The 17,934-nt window shown below is 39.9% G+C and overlaps 2 protein-coding genes across 8 annotated transcripts in view; one reads left to right on the top strand and one right to left on the bottom strand.

Moving 5' to 3' along the window:
- Window positions 1–10,361: 10,361 nt before the first annotated feature.
- Window positions 10,362–15,500, bottom strand: LOC309691862 (histone-binding protein N1/N2-like). Of its 6 annotated transcripts, none has more exons than XM_082509865.1 (15): window positions 15,283–15,500; window positions 14,839–14,883; window positions 14,625–14,738; window positions 14,290–14,370; window positions 13,916–14,022; window positions 13,344–13,622; window positions 13,088–13,159; window positions 12,773–12,839; window positions 12,571–12,644; window positions 12,295–12,483; window positions 11,908–12,080; window positions 11,749–11,826; window positions 11,588–11,659; window positions 10,998–11,129; window positions 10,362–10,563 (listed from the first exon to the last, which is right to left on the bottom strand). In XM_082509865.1, the coding sequence occupies exons 1-15, from the start codon at window positions 15,318–15,320 to the stop codon at window positions 10,525–10,527; spliced, it is 1,560 nt and encodes a 519-aa protein (XP_082365991.1). In that variant the 5' UTR covers window positions 15,321–15,500; the 3' UTR covers window positions 10,362–10,524. The 6 variants fall into 6 exon arrangements, with proteins under 6 accessions (XP_082365991.1, XP_082365992.1, XP_082365993.1 ...); XM_082509866.1 differs by having other exon boundaries at window positions 13,347–13,622; XM_082509867.1 differs by lacking the exon at window positions 10,998–11,129 and having other exon boundaries at window positions 15,283–15,499.
- An 897-nt stretch (window positions 15,501–16,397) lies between these two features.
- gpc5b (glypican 5b) overlaps window positions 16,398–17,934 on the top strand; it is a 67,903-nt gene continuing 66,366 nt past the window's right edge. For both annotated transcript variants that reach the window (XM_082509863.1, XM_082509862.1), the window contains exon 1: window positions 16,398–17,208. In XM_082509863.1, the coding sequence (XP_082365989.1) occupies window positions 17,031–17,208 (178 nt within the window). In that variant the 5' untranslated portion in view covers window positions 16,398–17,030. The remainder of the gene's footprint in view (window positions 17,209–17,934) is intronic.

Raw genomic sequence — 17,934 nt, 5'->3', positions numbered from 1 at the left:
CAGAGTTACAAGACGTTGTTTGAGGGCAAGTCGAGGCAGTTTTCGCTTCTCTTGACTGACCTAGAAACATGCTGCCAACACTATCCGATCGTTCAGTGATGACGTGACGAATCCTACTTCCGGGCCTAAAGTAGTCTGCGTTTAATATGGCTTTTGTGTTGTTAATATGTTTAATGTTTTGTATTTTCTTCTATTTAATCTCAAAAAGTTCCTAAAACAGTCAGTGATCACTGTTGACCTCCCTCGGCTTTTATTACTGCTAATCATTTATTTAAGCTCAGTTTCTAAAACCTTAGGATGTAACTACAGCCCAGCCCATGCAGCAGTATATGAATTACTAACCTTGTATTGTGGATGGATTATCTGAGTTGTTCTCCTGGCTGAAGTTTGGTCCTTTTACAGCATCCTGCCATGCGATTACATTTGTTCCTGACCACCGAGAACACCCAGGTTAACTTTTATCGAGTGGAAAAAAAGTTAGCTTGTTTATATTATGCTAACATAGCTGTGTCGCTAGCGGTCACGTAGCACATCATTATATACCAGCTAGCCAAACTTCAGTAACCCTACAAACATCACTGCTGTTTAGTTTTCTGTCTTCATTTATGTTGGAAGTGATAACAGAGCTGTACGTTTTAATTTGTTTCCAAAACCCGCAATCAGGACATGCTATATTGTATTTAGATAGAAGCTAGCGAGCTAACTTCCTGCTAACTTCTAACTCCGTTAAATGTCATAAATTCCGTTTTCATGGATGCCTGGATGTTAAACTCAATTGTTACACCTGGTAGAGCAGAACGCTGATCATTTTATTAAAGATGAAAGACTTTAGACAGTTTTTCAACTCTCAGTATTGCCATAGTGATCGTTTGATATATGGACCTGCAGCGGAGTTTGAGCCCAGACACTGCTAGTGACGTCAGACTTTACAACTGGATTAACAGCCCCTGTTCACTTCCTGCTGTGTGTGTGTGAGAGTGACAGAGAGAGAGAGACCCGTTTTTGGTAGCATCTCATTGTAGGATTCAAATTGAATATATTCAGACTAGTTGACTGGCGTAGATCCTGTGTGTGTGTGTCCCTCTGTGCATGTGTGTTTCCATATGTGTCCATATTTGCAATTCTGTGTATCTGTTGACTGTTCTTTCTTTCTTTCTTGTTTTTGTTTTTGTTTTTTAAATTTCTTTTTATTTCTTTATTTTCTTTTCACAAGTGAACAACAATTAGTTTAGATTGTTGGTCATTTTTCAGCTGGTCATTTTACTTTTCCAATATTTCCACTTAAGTTATTACTATTCTGTTAAATCATAGTATTTCTACTAAATTATGTGTTTATTTGTTTGTTTGTTTTAAAATATAGCATTACTGCTATATAATGGTGTTTCTGCTATGTTTTTATATTTGAGCAAAACCAGAGTATTTGTGCCAAATGATAGACTTTCTGCTAGATTATCGTATTTGTGCAAAAACATAATATAAATTACAGTGTTTGTGGTACATCACAGTATTTCTGCTAAATCTCAGTATTTCTGCTATGGTGTAGTATTTTTCTAAATCATAGTATTTCTATAATGTTTAAGTATTTTTGGCTAAATATATTATTTCTGTTATCTTATACTTTTCCCCTAACTTCTTGTATTTCTGAGAAGTTATCATATTTCTGCTACGTTACAATATTTCTGAGAAGTATTTCGGCAAAGTTTTTACAATTTCTGCAACTTTTCAGCTTTTTCAGCTAGTTTCAGCACACAGCTTCAGCTTTACAGCATCCACACAGCATTTTCGCAGGAAATGCAAATTTTTGTAGTATTTTATTGCGTTTGTAATAAGGATGATATAAGAAAGCAAAATAAAAACCGCTATAGGAAAAAAGAAATAGCTCTTTACCGAGAAAATGGTTATCAAGATCATTGTCATAATACTGAAACATTTGAACAGAATTCAAACTATGAGTCTGTCTGTGAAAAACTAACTGCCGCTCTGTCTCTCTATACAGCATGCGCTCCGATCTCCACTGACTCATCAGAAATCTGCTGCGTCACCCCCCTGAACTTTTCCTCCCCCCAGGAACCATACCCCTCCCTCTCTGATCAGAATTATCCCTCAACCATCCCCCCAGGAACCACCCCTCCTTTTTTTTCTCACCGGATGCGATTAGTCACTTCCGGAGTACTTCCGGTAAGGTCAAAAGGTCAAGGCTAGGGTTGCAAATGTATACATTAGAACTCTACATTTACATGTAGATTTTTTTTCTGTTTAAAATGGAATGCAATAAGTAAATATGCCCCCATTTTAAAGAAAATGATGATTTGTGTGCTTGATTCATTCATAAATGATACAAGGCTAAAGCAGAGGTCAGAGTTCACCATCCTGAAGGCTAAAGAGAAGAAGCTTTTATTTCACACGTCATCTGCATGTTAGGCAGTGCTAAGACTGAGGTCAGGAGTTCACAGTTAGTACCCCACCACTGGACTGAAAATAAAATAGTATCTAAGTGTTACTTTCTACTCATTCATTTACTACTTGTTTGACAGATCAGTCAGTCTAGCGGTGTGTCATTAGAACTAAAAGTACTGCATGAATAAACTCCATTACATACGCAGGTATGACCGGGCAAGTGCACCTAAATATTAAAGGCTAAAGAACACAGTGCATAAAAATAGTCCCACTGACTCATGCACAATGGTTTTACTCCAGAGGTATTACTGAATTTTTAATGAGTTATCAGAATTTTGAGCAACATTTTTTTAAATGTATAAAATGTTGATTATTTGGTTGGTAAAATAGTTACAAAGATAACACCATCACACTAACTGCTTTTCAAACCAGATCAATTGTCAACAAATCAATAAAGGTACTGACTCTTTTTTGACTAGTCTGTAAAGTGGTTTAAATTTTATAAAATACATATATTTTATAAGCACTAAATGTAAGAGTGGAGTAAAAAGTGCAATACTTCCTTAAAATGTAGGGAAGTAGAAGGATGGTAACTCATACTCAAGCACTTTAAAATTAATACTCTGCTTGACACAAGATCACCGACGGAAGTACATTTTAAACTGAGCTGAGTTTGGCTGAGATAGAAAGAGGAAAAAATTTGTGTGCAGCTGGTATGTGACTGAGCCGAAGCACACAGAGGTTTGTCCTCTAAAGCTGAACATTTTCAGAGGGGTTTCTGTGAAGACGTTAGCTGTGAAAATCTCTCAAAGGAGCTGACCTGATAGAAACTGCCCTTGTAGAGTCGTGTACTAAAAACCAGACCTTTTATTCTGTTTTTTCTTTTTTTTGTAAAGCAGTGCACTACACTGCAGTTTACAAATTATAAGTTGGGTGAATACTTAAGGGCGTTTCTGAACACTTTAATGTAGTCAAGATCATGCATTATCTGGTAAGTCATTAATGTTACATCTATGCACAGTAATTAGTTGCGGAGGTCAAGGCCTTTTTGTTAATGCAATGGAGCCAGATTCCAAGGGTGACGTAACAGCAGCCAGTCTGACAATTAAAATAAAAGTCATGATTATTCAAATGGACAGAAAACAGTTATTGTGTTAGTTCAACAGTGATAGAGAAGAAGAGTTTGGGGTTTGTTTCAAATGCAAGCCTATAGTGTAGCTATTTCTCTCTAGATTTCTTGTGAAGGATAGGCTACAAGAGAAAACATAGCGAGGCTGAACTAAAAGTACTTTTATACGTTCAGCTACAATATAAAATGACATTATTTATGAATAATTAATTTGAAAGCAATTCACTAGACCCTTAAAACACAATCATGTGATGTTTAAAGTGCCAACAAATATAAAAATCTGCAACTCAGTTTATTTATATTACCATAGAGCACCAGTTCACAACAACAGTCATCTCGAACTGCTTTATATGGTAAAGACCCCACAATAATACTGAGAAAACCCCAGCAATCAGATGACTCCCTATGGGCGAGCACTTGGCAACAGTGGGAAGGAAAAACTCCCTTTTGACAGGAAAAATCCTCCGGCAGAAGCGGCTGCGACAAGTTTGTGGTGCAGGAAGGAAGATAGGACAAAAGAAAAAAAATTGGAAGAGAACCAGAGTTTAATAATAGCAGAGAGTGAAAAGAGGTGAGTGAAGAACAAATACTCAGTGCAACATGGGAAGCCCCCAGCAGCCTAGGCCTATTGCAGCGTAACTAAGGGAGGGTTCAGGGTTGCTTGATCCAGTCCTAACTCTAAACTTTATCAAAAAAGGAAAGTTTTAAGCCTAATCTTAAAAGTAGAGAGGGTCTTATGGCTTAACCTCTGCCACCCAGTCTACTTTTAAATACGCTAGTAACCACTAGTAACCCTGGAGTCTGACAACAAAGTTCTTCATTGAAGTGATCTATTGAATTGATGTGCTATATACTATGAGGTTTTTACGATAGGTAGGGCATCTTTGACACAAAGGACAAAGCACAAAGTGTGGATCCAAAACAGACAAGGAGCCCTGACTTTGTGCAGGTATGCCTGTCAACAAGGTAAGTAAGTCAAACTGAAAATACCTTCTGGGACACCAGATAAGAAGGAAAATTCCATTTACTGCAATCTATAAAATAGTTATTATTTACTGTTTAATATTTTTTTAAAAATGCATTCATTTGGCATTTAGTAAAAGCTGAGATAATAATGGATCCCTGTGCAACTCTACCACTAATTATAGCCTCAGAGCTGAGTTGGTGCATCTCTAGATTTACTACAAAGCCAAACAGTGTAAGCTCCAAAGACACTGAAGGGCTGGTTGGACTGCATTAGTTTTACAGACGTAGCTGATAAACTGAGCACTACAGCTGAATATTTATCAACTATGTCACTACTCAAGATAAGGATGACAACAGCGAGTTTTGTCTAAGGCTGGATCTTTTTACCACTCTATTAAAATGATTTTAGGTGTCATTGGTAGAAACTGATGCCGTGGGAGACGCTGCTTGTGTATCTTTGTGTCTGCAGCTGAGAGTTCGGCAAAGGAAAAACAACAGGTGAAGAAATGCTGATGCTGAGCCAAAGTCATCGAGAGCAGAAGGCAAACCAGTGTCCGGTCAGACAGATGGTGCTGCTCCACAAAACCCCACCAATCAGGTGACCGAACTGCAGCCCAAGCAAACCTATTATGCCATCAGCTATCAACATCTAAGAGATTTTTTTAAAAAAGAAAAAAGATTCAAAGGATGATCCGTCAGACTCCATCAGGGGGAAAAGACATCACAGCAGTATTTTGTGTGCATAAGAGCATTTTTATTGTGTCATTTTATCCAGCACTGCAGGCGCTTTATGGGCTTTGATTAAATATTCATGCTGGATGATATCATTATGTCAATCAAGACGCACTGAGAGAGCTGCTTCTGATGGGAGTCAGACAAATTCACACTGGGGTAAATGAGTAAAGCTAATATGTACGTGAAGTTTTATACTATATTACAAAACGATTTCCCTCCTCTCACTCTCTGTTGCACAAACCGAGGATGCCGACTGAAGAAAAACTGCCAAAGTGGTCAAAAAGGAGCAGTGGTTTCCTGCAGCACTCCTCTTTCTAATACTACACACCTTTTTTCCTTTTAACGTGCTAATACACACACACTTTGAAGTATGTGTTGATACTATCAGTGCTGGTGTTTCTTATAGTTTGTTAAGGCTCTTTAAAAATGAAGCCATGGGCCTTTGGTGTCAGACAAGTAAAAGGTCACTTTGGATGAAGATGGCACGAGACATGAGTGCATCTTAATGATGGTGACAAATGAGATTAATCAGTCTGCTCAGAGATGCTGAAGAATTAATGCTGTGCATAAATCCATCTGTTTCTAAACATGTTCTTAGGCGAGCGAGCGTCAGCTGGGTCACAGTGAGCGACTGAAGGAGATGAGGGAAATGGCGACAGTCCATGAGCGCCAACTGGCCGTGATACGTGCTCATAACCAGCAGTTGGAGCAGTATAGAGATGGTGTGGAGGAATAAAATACCAGAAGTTGCTCGAGACTGGTTATATCGTTACATTATCAACATACAGAAAGTAACATGCAAAGATTTAAAGTATCATGTCACATTTGACCTCTGACCTCTCTGTCAAGGTCAATAAATTGATCTGAAAATCAAAGTTATAAAAACTATAGAGCTATTTAAAACTAAAATTAGCACAAAAAGAAAGGAAATTTGTGTTTGATGGATTGTTTCTTGTAACAATGTTTATTGGCTATGAGTCGTTTGCTGTTGGAAAGCCTGTTTATTTCCCCTTAAATGGAGCCACATTTGTAACGTGGGTTGAGCAGCAGAGTTGAATATGGGGGTTGCGTCCATGAAAAACGTGCCAGATCCTCTCTGGCAATGTCAGACAGCTTATTCTTTGTTGTGTTGTTTATTAAATTGTATCATTAAAGAAATATAGAGATATTGGCCATTGAAGTACTGTATATATTTAGTTAACAAGCACAGGCCTCAGTAGCATGTGGAAGAACCACACAGAGCCACAGCAACCGGGCACCTGCTCCTCATGCTGGTCATCAGCTCAGTCGCATACTGGTGTCATCCCATTCTTCGACCAGCAATTGTCGCCAGGTCAGCCAGTGTGGCTCTGGCAAAAACGGATGATCTGATATCCTCGTGTTGGTGTTGTCCCCAGACCATCATGAAAATGTTGTTCCAGGTTCAACATTGCAAGTGACCAATCACATTGTTGTGACGTTATTCTTTTGCGCGCCAAGCCATTCGTGCATTTATGAAATTCCAATGTTGCAAGGACAATATCAATTCTGCTTACTGTTTATTAAAGGGTTAGGGTTAGGGTCAGGGTCCGTTGATCGACGGACAGAGGCGGTTTCTCGCAGTTTAAGTACAGTTTTTTGTTTTACGCCGGTTTTTCCCGAAGTCGCAAAAGTATGACGTCACAACATTCTGATTGGTCACTTGCAATGTTGATCCTGGAACAACATTTTCATGATGATCTGGGAACAACACCAACACGAGGATATCAGATCGAGCGGCAAAAACGGCACATCCAAACTGATCCCACAAAGGTTCAAAGGGGTTGAGGGCAGAACTGCAGACTGGCCACTCTGTCCTCTCACTCCCAAAAACTGGCGGTAGTCTCTGATAAATCCCACTCATGGAGAACAGCATTTGGTTCCAGGTTGTGGAGATATGGGATTGCCGTTGGTTGCAGAGTCCCCAATGATGACAAGCCTTGTTTTTTACAGTAAAGCTGCCTCATGCCAGAAGCTGCGGCAATCAGCATAGCAGTCTCTGCGTCTTCTCCACACTGTGACCCTAACATCCAACTAGCATAGACAGAATGTGGACTCATCACTGAAGATAACGTTGCTCCATATGGGACCAGAGATTGGCTGTGTGAAGTTGGTTCCAGATCGCAACTCCAACTTGGTTTTGCAGAACACCAGCTTGAAGTTGGTTTATGACATGAACCTTATCCAGATCAGTCAAATGTTACATGCTTGGAGCACTCACCTACTGATCGCTGTAGCAGGGTCGATGCTCACAGGTGGTGCTAATCAAGCACCTGACTGTCAGCACTTGGGGTAACAGGGTATCTTTCCAGCAACTTATTTAATCGTTTTTTCTTTAAAATACTGAAAGAAAAACAAAACAAAAAATTTAAATGTATTTAATTATTTCCCATTGATGATAAATGATAGATAATATAGATGTTAATAAGGTGATAGATAACACAAAGTGATGGACTGGGATGAAATCTACAGCATTTCAGCTGGTAACAAAATTTACTTGATATGTGTTAGTCTGAGCAGGGACATATTCACGGTATTCAAACATAACTCACTGCTCATATTGTATTTTTCACACAAGAGGCATATTCTTTGTAGCTAGAATATTTTTTCTAGCTACTGGATGAGTCAAAGCATCAATTATGTATTTCATTAGGGGGTAGTCCCTCATTGTGGTGTCTGTGGTAGTCTAAATTAAATTTAGTAGGGTGGATTCTGGCTGGGAAACCTTTGATAAATGGCACAGCATTGTCTAATTTCAATGATCTGTTACAGTGCTTTTGTTCTTGTTTTGTTTTTTGAGTGTGCAAGAGGACTCTGCATCTGCCAATCGACCAATTACCCTCCAGCATAAAAACATGCATCATGACACCTAAAATTCTTCTGTGGAAACCATTTTCCTCCATTTCTCTTGCTTTAAAAACAAAACAAAACGTGTGAATATGAATTAGCTTTCTTTTTATGAGGTTAAACCATGTTTGTGCTGCAGAGCCCCGCAGCAGGCAGGTCAGATCCAGCCACTGTGGTACAGATGATTGATCTGCAGGCAAACACCCAAAGCCTGGAGAGAAATCAACCACCACCAGCAAGCAGCTGCCACCGCCATGGCCAGAAAGAAGACTAAGAATCAGAGTGATCACGAAGAGAAAATATGTAGTGCTCATCACTGTGTAACCCTCTGTCAACACAGCTGTGCTCAGTGAAGCCTCAATGAAGTTTACTCAGCTTGATTTTTCCACTCTAAAAAGTGATTTACTCTTTGAAGTTTATGGAGATCAGATTCTGGTCCAACATTTGTTTCCTGTGATTAGTTCTAACACCCCAAAAACAGGGATAAATTAGAGTTGTGTATAGAGGCAACAAAGAATATAACTGAGATATTGGTTTAGGTTGCGGGATCCAGTGAGCCAAAATGAAAAAGCATTGCCATGGAGGTGGAGCGGTTTTTGCAATACAATTCTGCAAAATCTGTTCTTGGGTAGTTCTTTGAGGTACAGAGCAAAATACATGCACTTTCCTTAATATTTACTGCAGTGTTATGTGCCAGTTTTTGGAAGGGAATTACCAAGTACCAGGTGTTAGCATGATTATATCAACTCGAGGGAATGTTTTGAAACTACAGGACTGGACAAAGAGCCACACTGTTAAGATATTTTAGTGCTACAGGGACATGATTAGAGTGATAAAAGTGCTGCTGAAATTAGTCACAGAAATACATATCTTGCTTAGTTACAGCCACCTTGTGTCCGTGTGTTCTACAGCTCCAATGACTGAGACCGAGCTTGTGTTGATTTAAAGGGTCAAGCTTCATCAGGTTGCCAGTTTGCAGGCCAAGACCGAGAGAAGGAAAAAAAGGAAAGAAACTCGCAAGCCCAGGATGCCACCTCCTCTATCTCCGCTTCAGCAAAAAGAACTCCATTTATACACCCGTTTCAGTTAAGATTTCTAAAAGATCCAAAAGACAAAGATGTGTCATTCAGGACAGTTTTAAGTACTAAACTTCACTTTATTGCTGGTGATTTTCTGTGACGAGAATTCATAAACTCTGTTTGGTACCCAAAGAGCATATTATATGTTGCCATCATAAGCCATCACAAATCATGATTTGTTGTTTTTGTAATGCTCTGAGACTTGTAGATTTTTTTAATGACTGAATATAACCTGTAGAGCACTTCAGCAGGCTTCAGATGAGCCAAGAACAATCGGGCCGTTGGTGTTTATCTAAAAAGAAATATGATTAAAACAGTAACTCGTCCTGAGTTTAATTCATGTGTAAAGATAAAATGTTAAGACTTGCACACCTGCAGGGGTACTCAAATTTCAGGAAACTGCATCCAGCACCTGGCACAGATTGCTATTAATGGGTGCTGATTATACATGTCCCAAATTAATCTTGAAAATAGCATGTTTCTTTTACTCGTAAGAACAGTTTCACTCCAATTTGGAATCATTAATAAACACTCCTGTCTGTCCTCAAAGCTCCACAGCAGCCACTAGAGGGTGCCAGTGCACAGTTTGTGCCAATAAGTATTGCCCAGCTAAAAAGCAGTAGCATATATTCATTAAGTGTTCAGTCCTCAGTTTCAAGTTGCAGACTCTTTGTTTAGGTACATGGTGAAGCAAGTAATACTTCAACTCATCATTTGTCTCCTTATAAACTTAAGGTGAAAAAAAAAAAACAAAAACATGGAGCACATTTGGTGTATTTGGTCAATAGCAGAGACATGCAGTGTGGAAATGCCTAATAATTGCAGCAGTGGCAAAATATAAATATGCAGTTTTTATAGGTTAGGATGGCTCTTCATGTTTGAATTTGATGCCACAGTCCTTCACCTAACATACCAGGCCAGTCAGGAGCTGAAAGACATGGCCATACAGAAAGCACCCCTTCTTATCTGCATTGATTCAACTTCTGTCTCTTACTTTACTCTCATAGGGAGGCCTTCCAATAATATGTAGGGTGGTGAAAGATTCTGTGAAAATGGTTCTTTACATAATTTATACAGTCCAAAAGTTGTTTTGGACATCTGCCCATAAGTGCATAGATGGTTTCATGTGAAATAATTGGAAGGGACTACAGGTGTGACATCAATGGACTGAAGAAATCAATATTGCATAGTTACATCTGCAGATTCTTTATTTTTACTACAAGTATACAAAAACTTGACAGACAAATCTATGAAAATGGATCTTATTTACAGAAACAAGAGTGCTGAAAGGTGTATAGGGGCTGGACAGGCATGACGTGCTGGTTTCTGAGCTCAGTAAAGAGGTGAAGACTGTCACGCCGGGGACTCGACAGATGCAGACTGGGTGCCAGACTAGAAGGAAAAAAACAAAAACAAAACAAACCAAACACTGCAATTAGTGAATGTTAACATAAGAGGCGACAAATGAGTGAAGAATTTTAAACCTGCAGGTTTGTCAGATATTCACTTGTTCCATTTGGTAAACTTTCACAGAAAGCATGAATTTTACTTTTTCAAAATTGCCTTCAGCTACAGCAAGATTGATGCTGTGTAGTTTAAGTGGCTAAATCATTCAAAGACCGAGAAAACCTCCTTCACTACAACTCAATTAAGGACCCACTCCAAGTTCTCGCATGCGTCCAGTTTTAACCTTTATGAAACTAAGGAGTCTTCTTGTTCCACCAGAAACCACATTTAGGTATGGACTCCTGGCCACCAGCCAGCTACAGCAGTAGTATCACAGGGCAATCCTGCTTCAGAAGGTAAGAGATAAGCCTATCACTCGCCTCCTGCGATTTCCCCTCCTGGACTCCATTGCCGTTGCTGGCACTAGAGTCACCGCTGCCATTAACTGTGGCTTCCTGTTTCGCTTGTTTAGCATCAGTGTCCTTTACTGGGCTCTCGTCCTCTGGTTTCCTCTGTGCAGAAACAAAACCAGGACAGGGAGGAAGAGAAGACTGAAGGCTTCTGTACACAAACCGAAATTGAAGTGATCCATTACCAGTCATTAGGAAAATAATAACTTAATGAACCATGCACACAAGCCACACCAAATCAAAGCTTAATTTCAAGCATAAAGTCCCATCTACATGCGCACACAGCTCTGGTTAGGAGCCACACCACACAGGCTTGCCACTGATCTGCAGAAAAATCTAAAAATGAATTTTACAACTGCAACCAGCAAAGACAGACCTCACAACAAAGACAAGCAGCACATGCCACAGCTTCAATGCACTGATTGAACCCAGTACAATTCCACGCTGAAGGTTTATTCCTTCACAGATTAAATGATTGGCATGAGAAAAAGCAAAGTCCATTTTTCCTCTTCACTGAGAAGAAGCCAAAGGGGGGTGGGAGACATATTAGAGAGCCTCACCTTTTTCCTGACGAGGTGAGAGATGTCAGAGACCGCTTTGGAAGATGAGGAACTCTCAGTTTTAACTGGAACCTAGAATACACAAGTTTGAATCCCACCAAATAAGTAACACAGGTGGCAAAATGCTTTATTTAGCATGTGGCACCATACAGTACCCTTACCTGACTGGTTGTTGCAAAAGCTGCTGATGAAGTGCTGCCATTTTCACAAAGGAATGCTGATGAAGTTGATGCACCACCCTGAAAGAGGAGAGCCAAATACAATTCAAGACTACTGAACTAGTAAACCCAGGTGCAAATTTCACCATCCTGTGTACCCACTAGTGTCTGCTGGATGGCCTGTGAGGCAGCACTGGCTGTTTTCTGGCTTTCCTTGGCATCCTCCACTTTTTCCCGGATGTCAGGCAAAAGCAGCTTTAGCTCATCCAGCTCAGTTTTCTCCTCTGCTGCTCCATCTGCGCCTTCGGCTGCATCGATCACCTCCTGCAGCATGGCTGTACCAACAACCAGATCAGAAAGTCACAACATGGAAGACAACACAATTACAGCCTTCTGGGACCGTTTATGTTTTGGTGTTCAGTGGGTGTCGTGTCCTCTCCCAAAGAGATGCAGTGCTATTCATACCTACAAATCACAATCATTATTTGGATTTCATATATTAAGTGCAAAAAATAAAATATTCAGTTGAGGGGAGGAGTAAATTCTTACCCAAACGGGTCTCAATGACCTTTATGGAGCTGTTGTAGTGCTGGATGGCCTGGCTGTACTGATCCATATAGCAGAGCGTAGTAGCAACATGGTAGTGGGTCTCAGCCAACAGACGAATGTGGGGAGGCAAGTATTTCAGCTGCAGGGCAAGACACTCCTGGAAGTCATCAAGTGCCTGAGGATAGTTACCTATGGGTGGGAGTGACAAGCAGTGAGATTTGGGCATTGGAGACTGTAAGGGCAGTAAGTCTACATCTTGCAGGAGCAGCAGCATACCTGATTCAGCACTGACTTCTCCAAGTTTCAGATATGCCTGGGCTGCCATTAGCTGATCCTCTGTGCTTTCCTTTCTGTGCAGAAGTAGCTTTAAAATTGTAAGCTGGCCTCAGGCTGTCACATAACAGTCAATGCAGTCTAACCATCCATTTAACCATGCAAGCGCAAATGTTCATACACATTTAACCAAATCATTCCATACCTTTTGTAGATGACTTTAGCTACTTCTAGCATTTCCCATGCCAACTGCAAATTCCCAACTTCCTCTTCTTCCTGAAAGGAGGGCGGGAGCTGTGTTGGTCAATAGCCACTAACACCCAATCATGACTATTCAGCAGACATTTACAGTACAAACTACTTCAGGCACCTGATATCTGCATTTGTAGGAAAATGTTTTTCAATTCTTAAGTTAAAATCCAGAAGAATTAAGATCTTTGTGATCATAATGTCATAGTAAAGAAACACGTAGCTACACTGCTTGCAAATTATTTACTTCATTGCACAGTTCTATAGGAACTCGCCTTATCGTGTCCATTTTTCTCTCCATCATCATCGTCGTCATCATCATCATCATCGTCGTCATCATCATCTGTTGAAGCAAAATTATACAAGTTCTAAACATCGCCTCATGTATTAAAGTCAGAAACGTGCACCACAGATTTGTGCCTGCATTTCCACCCTTCACCACTGCGACACCTGCTGAAGTGGACCGTTTAAATATCAACTGTGCACCCATCCACACACCAGAAGGTGCTCTTTGACTCAAGCTCTACTACCCTCCGTTTCCTCTTTGTCCTCATCACATCCTCTCACTGGTTTCACCCCAGTCCCATTGCCAGTCTGCTCTTCTGAACTGTCAGCCTTCTGTTCAATCTCAGTTTCTTTTCCAAGTGATCCTTCCCGCACACTTTTCACAGAAGAAACTCCATCCATCTCAGTTTCCTGAGATAAGCTCTTCTCATCCCCAGTCACAGGAGAATGTGGATCCTCAGCCTTTTCCTTCTCTGCCATTGCGTCACATACCTGCTGTCGCAGCTCATCTCTTGTTTTTTCTGCACCAGAGTGGCACATATAACTTGATCTTTCAGATAATGATTTATAAATAACCAAGCTGATTCTACTGACGATTTCGCCAGAGCGCTTTTCTGGCAGAAGGGATTGTAGTAAGACACTGATATGTAAAATAAAGTCTAAAAAAAATTTAAAAAGCCCAGTAACTGGAAATCTAGTACTAAATGTAAACAAAGGCAGTTTTAGGTCCCATCTTTCATTACATATAATCTTACTACACATGCTAAAATTATCTGTGCGCTTAAAAAAAAATCTGCAGCACCTAAATACTGACCATCAAGGTTGTCTGGACTCTCAACATTTGAGCTGCTGGGCTGCTCCTCTTCCTCTGATTCTTCTGGGACTCCCTCCAGGGCATTGCCAAGGACACTGTTCTCCATCCTATTTATATGAAAAACAAAACAACCCAACATAGACAATATTGCTGAAGTCAAAAATAGGTGCAGTTCATGAAGGAACCAATAGAATTCGTGTCCAAAAGCTGTCACTATGAACAGTTCTTGTAGGCTAAGAAGCAAACATTATTCCTTTGAAATAATGCTGTGTCAACAACAACAAAAAAAAGTTTTAAATAATTTTTTTTTTTAAGTATTATTTTCACAGGTGCAGCTTTTAGGGAGTATGTTTAAGATAAGAAATTTGACAAACCTAGCAAGTTCCAACAGAGATTTCCCACAAAGGAAGAAGGCCTCGCCACACTCATCTGCAGTGTCCCCATATTTTTCAGCCCTAGATGGAGAAATGTATTTGTTGTTTTGTTTGTTTTTTTATTAAATAAAATTGTAATCCAATGTAGTGAGGTAGTTATGAAGCTAAAGTAAAATTTAATCCTTTGAAATAATACATTAAAATACTTTACTCCATTTGGAAAAATATATTACAGAAATCTATCCATTTCAGCGGGAAAAGAAAAATCCATAATCAAGTTTCAATTTCTAACTGTACAGTGACAGCACTAGTGTTTCACATCAAGTCTTACTCACAGCATGCTACAGGCCTCCTGGAAAACATTGACAGCAGAAACAACATCCCCCATCACCAGATGCCTTTTCCCTGTGCCAATCAGTTTCTTTGCCTCCTCCAGAACTTCAACTGAGCTACAAAAGGAACAGAAAACTCGCGTTAGTTATACTGACTAACTGTTAGACTAAGTGACTAACAGTTGCGGAACAATTTGCCATTAAACTGGATACTCACCTGCCTGCTGCAGCAGCTGTCGATGAGCATGGCTTCTCCTCTGCACTGCAATAGTTTAAACTTAAGTTCAGTCAATGCTTATGCAAGTTACCTGATTCTGAAGTACAGAGTCCACGCTCCAAACTTTCACTACTCAGTAAATGCCCGAAGATAGCTACGCCTCATTGCTGTTAGCATCGTGCAGTTGTTAGCCAACTAGCTTAACAGTATGAGGGCAGAGTTATGTTATCAACGTGTGCAGCTGCCGTGAAGTACTGCTAAGCACGCAGTTGTTTTTTTTGTAGAGTATCACTTTCTGGAGATATCGTTAAAATAGCTTATATCCAACACCTATCATCAAGGTTTGCCTACGTTCTCCGCGTAATTCAGCTAAGGGCTAGCAAGCTGTGTTTTCCCTGCATACGTTATTGTGGACCTGAGTGAAAAATGACAAACGACTCGTACCTCTCAGAGCTCGACGCGACGGACGTTTCCTCTGGCATATCTTCAGAAAGGCAGTAAAGACGCCGGAAAAGGACAATAAACAACGGTCTGTTATTCCGCGAATAAAGTACAGACAGACCCTATAGGACAGCCTTTGTTGGCGCGCTTAAATAGAGAAAAGAAGGATTTCTATTTCCGCTTAACTTGGAACGCGGGAGATTGGATTTAAAGGGGCCGTAGCAACTATCGTGATGCGTTTAGGGTCCATAGGAAAGACAATTGTTAAGGTTAAAATGAGCGTACGAAACACTACGACACGTTGGCATTAGAAATAATAGTAGTACTGCTATTACAGTTAATAATAAGGGACTGGGCGAGGGTGGTAACATTTTAAAGTTATAATTAGAAATTGTAATGGCTGTACAATTAATTACATGTCATGAATAAAAATGTCCTTATCAGATACATTAAGAGACTTTAGCCATATACAGTTACAAGTTGGCTCGCTAACACAGCCACAACCTACATTTGTCAAAATAAATGTAGGACAATGCAAGGTTACTTCTAATACGACATGTAGTACTGGTTATCCTTTACCGTAGACGTGTGTATACATCTACTCGAATCTCAACCTTTTAAATAAATTGTGAAACTAGGGCTGATTGTGATTCTTTTGTATGTTTTGGTATCGCAGCTTCTCGTGTGGCCTCGTTGGCGCAGTAGGCAGCGCGTCAGTCTCATAATCTGAAGGTCGTGAGTTCGAGCCTCACACGGGGCACTGTTTTTTCGTCGTTTTTGAATGCTTTTTCCCTTCTTGCCGTTTGTTTCTTAAAAGATTAGTCGTCACACTAGTAAAACGGAAAGAAACAATAACAAGAATTTAACATATATTCAGGAAACTTAAGATTAAAGGTTTCCCTCTTCATTTAGTCAAAATACAAATTAAAACTGTTAAAAGCAGTAATGTTAGCCTCTTCAGAGTCGACGGTTGATTTTTCCTAGTAAAATTAGCAGTAACACGTGTGAAGTGTACAGCGAGTTTTTTTAGACCATTTTTTTCACCGATCAAGATATGGAGCTGAATGACAGAAAAAAATGAGACATCTGAATGGCATTGCTTAATACCAAGTCCTGTATTACAGAGAATGTAAGCTGACGGGATACAGTATATATTTTCTATGTATAGTTTATGCAATTGTCAGATAGCTCAATATCTGCTTTAATCAGAGCCTTTTTCGGCTGTTAGACCCAAAGTTCTCAGCAGGTGGCGCCCATGCTCTACTTTTAAATCCCATTTTCTTCTTCACTTCATTCGACTGCTCTCAGAAATTCATTGAATTGAATGCATCTTATTTATAGAAACGCCAGCTGTGCAATGTGCCACATATAACCACAATAAAAAATAAATACATTTTTAAAAAGTAATAAAAAAGCAAGTGGACCCTGGAAATGAGCAAAATGTGAGAAAACTTTTTAAAAACCAATTATTCCGTTAAAGCACGCCAAGTTAAAGTGGCTTTTTCCTTAAGTGCTTTATGGCAACCACAGAAACAATGTTTGGAAGCATTGGGCCGCTCATGCCAGTAATTAAGTAATTGAAGTAAAGCGAGAGAGGGAGTCGACGAGCGGGAGGAGGGCGCTGAGCCTGACACTGGGCTGCAGACAGACTTAGTGGCTGCAGATGAAGTTTCTGGTCACACTGCACGGTGCGACTTTCAGGAATTCATAATAACCGTCCAGATTTTCTAACTTCCCTCTGACATGTTGCGATGTTCCGTGCAGCCTTTCAAAACGTGGACTTGTTTTGGGTAATTTTGCTGTGTTTTGTTCTTCTACCGGAGGCTGGCGGTAGATCAGCCGATGCAGACAGCTGTCATGAGGTGAAGACAGCCTACATGATGCGCCAAATAGGCCCGGTGGAGCTGGTGCCAGACAGACCGGGACCAGGTCAGTCAGTCAATCCCTTTGGAACTATTATATTTAGCAAACTTTACTTGGATTTATTAAAATATTATACTTTAATTTAGAAAGACATGATATATAAAAACTTTTCCAGCTTTTTATAAATGAGGCCAGAGCAGAGCTTTGTTTGCCTGCATGCATCAGTGGAAAGAACCTAATAATTAAGTAATCTGTCTTGATACAGCCTAACATTGATTGGCTGTTTTATTGCTGTTAGACTTATGATTGAACACGTGAATACAGCGTGAATAAAACTTAGCCAAAATGGTTATGACCACTATGAGGGGCCGCATTTTAAATAGGGAGGATCATCTCTGTAGACAACCCTTTAATGTGAGAGAGAAATGAAAGTTTGCTGAGAAATGAATAAATGAATAAAGTCCTCTCGGGAGGACTTGCATCACCTATTTGTTTTCTAAATATAAATTCCCTTTTAAATTCTTGTGTGTGTGTGTGTGTGTGTGTGTGTGTGTGTGTGTGTGTGTGTGTGTCCGCGCACGCGTATTATACCATTCACATTTTATGACATTCCCATGTGTGCTATCTTCGTCACTAAGATTTCTCCAAGAAAACGCAAAGTGTGATCTGGCAATCAACATTGTTATAGACATATTAACTTATGCTTTGACCATTTATAAGCCTCACCTAAAAGCTGTACTTGTCTTTACTATGAAAGTGTTACTTGCTGGTTACCACTGGTTAATAACACAG

This window comes from Aulonocara stuartgranti, assembly GCF_965226115.1.
Source record: "Aulonocara stuartgranti genome assembly, chromosome: 17".
Lineage (NCBI taxonomy): Eukaryota > Metazoa > Chordata > Actinopteri > Cichliformes > Cichlidae > Aulonocara > Aulonocara stuartgranti.
The sequence above is the reverse complement of the archived record's forward strand: the minus strand, read 5'-3'. Positions and strand labels throughout refer to the sequence as shown.

Coding starts and splice junctions, on each gene's coding strand:
- LOC309691862 (XM_082509865.1), bottom strand. CDS start 15,320: ATGCCAGAGGAAACGTCCGTCGCGTCGAGCTCTGAGAG. Junction 14,884..15,282: donor GTCGCGTCGAGCTCTGAGAG/GTACGAGTCGTT, acceptor AAACTATTGCAG/TGCAGAGGAGAAGCCATGCT. Junction 12,840..13,087: donor AAATGGACACGATAAGGCGA/GTTCCTATAGAA, acceptor CCTTTCAGGAAG/AAGAGGAAGTTGGGAATTTG.